Source organism: Egretta garzetta, unplaced genomic scaffold (assembly GCF_000687185.1).
Source record: "Egretta garzetta isolate BGI_Z169 unplaced genomic scaffold, ASM68718v1 scaffold323, whole genome shotgun sequence".
In the NCBI taxonomy this organism is placed as follows: domain Eukaryota; kingdom Metazoa; phylum Chordata; class Aves; order Pelecaniformes; family Ardeidae; genus Egretta; species Egretta garzetta.
In genome coordinates this window covers 3238202-3246087 of record NW_009259435.1, presented here as the reverse complement: position 1 = coordinate 3246087, position 7886 = coordinate 3238202, and the positions used below count along the sequence as shown (strand labels likewise).

The following is a 7886-nucleotide window of genomic DNA, read 5'->3' as shown; positions in this document are numbered from 1 at the left end:
TTTCTTTCCCACTGGTGTAAAAGGCTTTGTGTGAGGCAGAGAAAGTACGCTTATTATTTTGGCAGCCAAGTGAAATCTGCAAGTGGCCCATAATTACTCTGATTGCTAGCTCACAAGTCTCCATAGAGGAAACATTTCAACCGGTAAATAATCTTTTCTCATTCGCTTTCTCTCTTGTTATGATTAAAAGTCAGCATCAGTAGCTGTTTGAAGAGAGGGTTTGTTTTCTTTTTTACATTTGTTTCGCAGTCTTAATACTGTAAATGTTCAATTCAGATTGTTTAATTAAGAGAAATGCTAAAGCTTCTGGTCTGGAAAGCAGTTATTTAGAATACTTCTGAAGTGATCACCTCTCTTTTCTCTTATTTTTTATGGGAATCTGCTTCACTGTGCATTCCTCAAGAATCCAAATTGCTTATTTAACCAGTGAAATCAGCTCACCAAGTTTCCTTCTATCCATGTTTCTTTGTTGTTCAGACGTGTTCGGTCATGCTGTTGACAGTATTTCTGGAAGCATTAATATCTTCGGATATGGAAGCCATTGGCTTCTGCAAGCAAATTCTAACTACGATCTTTTGAGAGGCGCTTTGATGTTACCGTTACGTCCCTGAGATGCTGCCAGTGTATGAACTTAAGAGTGTAATCAGCTGTCCAAATTTGAAAAATGTTGCTATATTGTATTTTCTTACTTCCCTCCCCCCCCACCCTTTTTCTTTTCTGAGGCCTTAAATGACTCACGCTCTTGAGAGCTACATGAATTAATTCTGCAGCTAATTCCTATCAGACTTAGTAAAGCATATCGCTGAACTTACAAATGATAATGATTAGTATAAGGCTGAATTCAGCTGTTGCTTCTATTTTTTTCATCTCTAAGGCATCACAGTGAAGATAAGCTAACGTGATGGCAAGGTGCCACCTAGCATGCCTCTTAGCTCCAGCTGCCATCTATGTTCCTGATACTTTCTTTGTGCTACCTCTTGCGGTCCCTGATGCTATAATGCATGGATTTGGGGATTTAAAATTCTTTCTGCGAGGTTAGTCGTGTGCTGGCTCAGCTGTTCACAGAATCACAGAATCGCAAGGGTTGGAAGGGCCCTCAGGAGATCATCTAGTCCAACCCCCCTGCTAAAGCAGGCTCTCCTAGAGCATTCTACACAGGACTTCATCCAGGCGGGCTTTGAATATCTCCAGAGAAGGAGACTCCACAACCTCCCTGGGCAGCCTGTGCCAGTGCTCTGTCACCCTCAAAGTAAAGAAGTTTTTCCTCATATTCAACTGAAACCTCTTATGTTTCAGTTTGTACCCATTGCCCCTAGTCCTGTCGCTGGACACCACTGCAAACAGACTGCTTCCATCCTCGTGACTTCCGCCCTTAAGATATTTGTATGTGTTGATAAGGTCCCCTCTCAGTCTTCTCTTCTTCAGGCTGAACAAGCCCAACTCTCTCAGCCTTTCCTCGTAGGGGAGGTGCTCCAGTCCCTTTATCATCCTAGTTGCCCTCCTCTGGACTCTTTCTAGGAGTTCCTTATCTTTCTTGAACTGGGGAGCCCAGAACTGGACCCAGTGCTCCAGGTGGGGTCTCAGCAGGGCAGAGTAGAGGGGGAGGAGAACCTCCCTCGCCCTGCTGGCCACACTCCTCTTAATACACCCCAGGATACCATTGGAACTGGCTCACCGTGGGTCTGATGAGTGTGACTGCCTCGCTTGAGAGAAGCAGTGGAAGTGTGGGTGAAGAAGCAGGACCTGCCCTTGCAGTGGCAGCGAGTCGCTAGATCTGTTAGCAGTCATGTGAAACATTTCCTTAAGTTTCTATGACCAAAACCACAAAAAGCTAATAGTTCACACTGAGAATAATACATCTCTCGCCTTCTGTAAAGAACTAGATGGCTTGCTTTTTTTTTCCAATATGAAATTTCAAATCTAAACCAAAGCTTTTTGCCTGTGCAGTTAGAAAAATTCTCCCAAATCGAGCAGAATCAGGATGGCTTTATAAAAGGGTTCGTGTGAGCTGCTATTGCTCTTAATGTGTCTCATTATTCAGAAAAACATGGTTGTAAACTCGTTAAGTACCCTGTACCAGTAGTAGGAAGGTAATTTCTCTACAGGCATGGCCATCGACAACTTGCAGGGTGATGATGGAAAAAGGTCAAAATCGTGTTTGTATCCAGGTCTTGTTTTTCTTAGAAGAGAGTCAAACCTGGTCTAACAATTCAAAGATGCCTTGCTATTAATGTTTGCTTAACGTAGTAGAAATCGGAGGCAGTGGATCTTCACTGATCCATTTGTATACTTATGCATTTTCATGATTTTCAGTCTTTCATAAGAGGAGGTAAGTTTAACTATGTATTTATGAGCAGAAATTTAATGGTTTTTGATGAGCAAAGTTTTAGAAGAGAATGACGCTACGATTTTTTTTCCCTTCTAATGATAAATAAATGGCAATTTTGAGCGTACATATTCTTGAGAAATCACCTCTCTTGTGATGACTATTTTCATTCCATTAAGGTGGCATGTTCCTGGAGAAATAACTGGTTTAGCTGTAACATGCCAGTCTTCTCCCAGAGTATAAAAATTATTTAAGACAATAAAATGTTAAATGGCAGTCATATTTGGGGGGAGGCGGGAGGGGAACAAGAACCCCACAACAAACAAACAAACAAAACCCTGTCTCTGAATTAAAACAATGCAAGAAATTGAAATTTCCAAAATTAGGAAGTAAACATGCAAGCACATGCCAAGGTACTTCCTAATGGGCTAAAGTTCTATTTCATGTTATGGAAAAAATTTATTTTGGTTTCTTTTTGAAGTTTGTACAGAAGTAAGAAAATGCTACTGGCTGTATGGAGCAGGCTGTAAGTGGGGTGGTCTTATTCAATCTGACTTTACAAAACTAATTTTTATAAATGTTTCGAGAGGTATGAATGAAAACGGCATGATCCTTTGAAGGCATGGGCTTTTTATGAAATGTAATATTCAAAAGATTCAGAGTAATAAGCATATTAATGCAGCAAGCTTTCAGTAGTTGGGTAGGCTTTGACACTGCTGTGTATTGAAGTACAGTCAAGAAAGTGAATATCCAAATGACTTAAAACCTCCTGTTTTCTTAAGACTTATCTCTCCGTAATTAACTTACACAAGCGTGTCAGTTAAAAGTAGTTTTCATGTTTTGATGTCTCTGCTTTTTGTAGCTGTTGGATGAACTGCCAATGATATACAGTTGTTGTGTGTTTGTCTACTGCCTGTAAGTATTTGTTAAATGTTTTTTTTCTGAATATTTATGAAATACTAACTTTGGGCCTCACAGATTCTATATTTCCAATCTAGTATATAGCGAGGCTGACACTGAAGCTTCAACTGATCTCGGTGAGATCTCAATTTTGCTAGCAGTACAGAATTATGACCTGGCCATTAGAGCACCAGGCTGACTTTAGTCATAGGTTTTTGCTAATTTAGAGATGTTTTACTAGTGTTTGTTTAACAGGAAAAAAAAAAAACAACTCTTGTTAAAGACTTTGTGTAGTATACACTCAGAGCTCAGTGTTACTTGGTATGTAAACAGCGGACATAATAAGATCAACTTCAGTAACATCTACAAAATTACCAACATTGTAATTTTTTTGAGCTGTAATTTCTATGATGTAGTCTGACTCCGAATGCAAATTTCGGATTTCTGGTTAAACCTGCTTTCCACTCATCTGGAAAAGTAAAGAAAAAAAGATTTTATGAAGAGTTGAGTGCGTATTTTGTGGAGAGTGTCTTGGAACACGCATGTCACCTTAATGCCATGCCAGGATGTTTTTTCCCATTTAATTTCATTTGGCACCTGTAAAGATATTGTAAGTTGGCTTTTTCTTGCCTGTTGCTGCAAGGCCTGGATTTAACATGATTTGTTTTGTCACTTGGAAAATCCAAATCATGAATCAACTTGTTGCAGACAAAAAGATAAAAAAAATTGTCTTTTTGCTTTTGAACATAGCAAATACTCAGCCGTTGATAATCGGAATAGCTGTGGTGAAGATTACTGGTAGCTTACAGTGGAGATGGGATGCTACAGGACTAAACCCACATCTGTGGAAATTACCATTGGTTTGTGATTCATACATTAGTATGGCTTCTGCAAACTCAGACTCATAATGCCTCTGTTAGGGAGCTACAATGAAAATATTTCCATTCTGCAAACTCAGACTCATAATGCCTCTGTTAGTGGAAATATTTTCATTGTAGCTCCCTATCTCCTTAAAATTGCCTTTGCATTTATTTGGTCTGATTTGAATGTGATTGGGGAACAAGATGAGAAGTGGCTATAAAACTCGGTTTGAAAAAATAATCGTGCTTATTTTGTGCAATGGTTGCTCTATTATCTTCAAAAGCACTGAAGTCTGTTATTGCATTTATAGCTCTAATAAGATTCTGTGTATGTATGTTTGGTAGTAATTAAAATGTTCTGAAGAATGAGCTAATGCTTAGTTTAGGAGGCCTTTAATAATCGTTTCGGTTTTCTTGAAGGTAGGTGGCGGGGTGGTTCTGCACACAACATTCCCTTACACATCTTTCAGTCCTACTGGCTCTCAAGCTGTGTACTTTGGCAAGCCATTTTGCAGTGTAGCACATTGTGCTGTCTTGTAGATTTTTTTTTCTTTTCCCCCTAAATATTCCTACACGTTTCTTCTTTGTTGCCTTTTATTCACCCATGATGGTGTCTGCTTCCAAAAGTTTATAAACAAATAAACTAGGCAGATGTAACTTGGAGTTATACAGGCAACTTCCTTTAGCCCTAATGACTTTGCACTTCCCAAAATTCATTTTTTATTGGTTTTTTTGGACCTCTTTTTCTGATGGAGATGTGGTCTGGGATGCGTGTGTGTGTAATTCCATCACAACTGTGACTGAAGTGTAGCGTACAGATTGCAAAGCTCATTTTAATTAGTTGTTTTACATACTGGGAGCTATCAGCTGGTTTTACTTTCCGCTTCTACCAGTACCCAATCTAGCAAATTTACTGCACTGTGACTGTAATAAAGCGATAAACAATCTGCATTTTAACAGATCTCTAGAGTTCACTGTTGTGTAAGGCAGTCCCTTTCCCACACTGCCTTTAGCTCACAGATGTCATGGGTTTTGGCAGCTGTATTACATTTTAAACTCATTTCTAATTTGCCATCCATTATCACCCCTTAAGTGCCTTCTGAAAACGCTTCTGCTTCCCAAACTCTTTCTGCTGCCTAGGTTATTTTTTGTATATGTATGAGCTTATTGGGGTTTTTGCACTAGATTTTTTTTAAAAAAAGTATTTATTGGTAAAAGTATGAACTTTTATATAAAAATGACACATCTTTACTGGAGGAGCTACAATTTCTTGAAGGGCCTAAGACTCATTTGGATCAATTTGCTCACAAATTTTGTGATAATATACCTTGAAAAATGTGTTCTTCATATGGTAAGTGATGAATGTTATCACTCTCCTTTATGTTCTGTTCCAGGTATGAATGTTTCAAGTACAAGAACACAGTCAATTATCCGCTGCTTTTCTTGTTAATAACATACAGCTTCGTAGTCAGCATAGTAAGTAACTTTTTCTAATACGACATTTTCACCTGTAGGTTGACAGTTTTCCTGCCAGTGAAGGGATGTTACACAGGCAGTGCTGAATCTATCTCACATCTAGTCAAGAAGGACAAATTATTCTGTTGTTGGGAAAATCCTGTGCGGGCCAGAGAAACCTGAAACCTTTCTATCTAACCCACTGTATAGAATAAATGAAGAAAAGCAGTAATCCAGTTGCTGGAGTAGGAATGTGAGAAAAGCAGTCACTGTTGACTTGTTTTGAGACCTTGGACAAGTTGCATTCCTCATCTTTCCCTCGCTTGAATTCATCTACAGAAATGAGAATAATCTTGTTCAACAGACTGCAAAAAGTGAACTCTGTTACACAGTCCAGGATATTGACTGGTGTTTTAAAACAACAGCCAGAATAAGAAAGGCACTTAGCTGTTAAAAAAATTAGAAGAAATTTAACTGTGTCATGGCTAACTTGATTCCCTTTCTCAGTGCCGTGTGCTCCCTTTATGAATAAAAGCAGTTTTGTGCTGGCTGGCAACCACAGATGGAATCTCCTTCATTATTTTTATTGAGAACCTTTTCTTAAAAGAAGTGTTACAGGTCATCCTCTGCCTTCAGAATACTTGACTGTTCTCTTCTGTGCCTCCTAAAAATTGTTATGAGGTCTAGCGCCCTCTCTCTTCAAAAGCAGAAATTAAATGAGTTAACAATAGAAAGAGCTTTTTGTAAAATGAGTTGAAATGTTAAAGCATTGCCAAAAACATTAATAATAGGAAGTCAAAGTAGAGTACATTTTCTTCTTGCAATGCATATCGAGAATGCGTCTGGTAATTTCTGCATCTTAATTGTTTTTGTGTGTGTTGCAACTCTGTTAAATGAGGAGATTTTAGATGCTAATGTCTCTTCTTGTGCTTCTTAGTTTAAAGTAATTCCACAGTTAAAATCTCAGGTTTTGCCAGAAGAAACTTTAAATGTTTAATCAACTTTAATGGTGCATGAATAGGCAGTCATGTCTTGATTCTAACAGAACAAGTCTTGGCAATATTTAGATGAATAATATTGTGATTGTTCTCTGTTGCTAATTATTTATATTTTTTTTTCTTTTTTACTCTTTCCAGATTTACTTAAATTTGAAAGAGCCTGTATTCCATCAGGTAAATCTTTCTCTGTTGGAGAAGCTAATCTTGGTTTTACGCTATGCTGTTTTAGTGGAACATTTACAGGATTTTTTAGCTGGCAGGAAGATGGAAGGCAAGACCATTTGCCTTTTGCTTTTTCCTTAAGCAGTATTGCTGCCTGTCATGTTGCCATCTTATAACTTCATGACCTGAAAAACTGGAATAGTTTAATGTGTGTTGTGGTTTAGCATTTGACCTAATATTTTGTGGGGGTTTTTATCAATGGCAAGTGTAACGAGGTGACCCTCACTATAAGCTAAGGTGTGTGTGAGAGGGAGGGCTTAATGAGTCCTTGTCTGCTTCTTTCAATTAGCAGCAGCTGTGAAACTGTGACCTGAGATTGTAACATGGCTTGGGTGACTTACCATGTTCTTCTCTCCACTTCTAACATATTAGTTCAGGGGTTTTTTTAACTACTCAGTTGTACTTTGTGTAAATTCAAGCTGAATTTAAACACAGAATGGCTTCTAGTGTTATGTAGCGGACTGGTTAATGGCACATTTGGTACAGGTTCCTTTTGTAGCAGCCCAAGAGTATTAATATGCATTCACTGCCTGTAGGGATAAGACTTGCATCGCTTGCCTCTTCATTGGAGGTTAGAAATCATACTCGTTTATGTATGCCGTGAGTACTTTTCCCTCATTTATGATTTTTTTTTTTATTAGGGATAACAGCTGAAAAATTGCCAAGCAAAAGCACCGAGCTCTTTGCAGGACAGAGCTTTTGAACCCTTAATTTCAGAAATTGGTAGTGCCACCGCTTGTCAAAATGTGCCTGCTGCATCAGCAGTTGTAAAAATGATATTGTGATTCCTGTTGGTGGATTAGTGAAGCGCTGATGAATAAAATAAATTCTCAGCTGCTCCAAATAATCTCTCCTAGAAACATGAATTTTTACTCTACCTCTAGATAAAAAAAAAGAAACTTGCAGGGTTGTTTTTTTTTTTGATAATGTTAATTAAATCCTTTCTGGTTTTCCCCCTACTTACACTTCTGGCAGGAAGGTACTGGCTGGGGTGAAAGTGGCAATCTGATGCTTTTACTGAGCTCCTTATAACTGGTTTTGAATGAAGTGACTTAAAGGACTGTCATGGTTTAACCCAGCTGGCAACTCAGCACCATGCAGCCGCTTGCTCCCTCCCCCCCCGCC

At 38.6% G+C, this 7886-nt stretch overlaps 1 protein-coding gene across 1 annotated transcript in view; it reads left to right on the top strand.

The window, feature by feature from the left end:
* ACER3 (alkaline ceramidase 3) overlaps nucleotides 1-7886 on the top strand; it is a 44698-nt gene that overhangs the window by 11478 nt on the left and 25334 nt on the right. The window contains exons 4-6 of the mRNA XM_009637118.2: nucleotides 3189-3241; nucleotides 5481-5562; nucleotides 6678-6713. Coding sequence (XP_009635413.1) covers nucleotides 3189-3241; nucleotides 5481-5562; nucleotides 6678-6713 — 171 coding nt within the window. The remainder of the gene's footprint in view (nucleotides 1-3188; nucleotides 3242-5480; nucleotides 5563-6677; nucleotides 6714-7886) is intronic.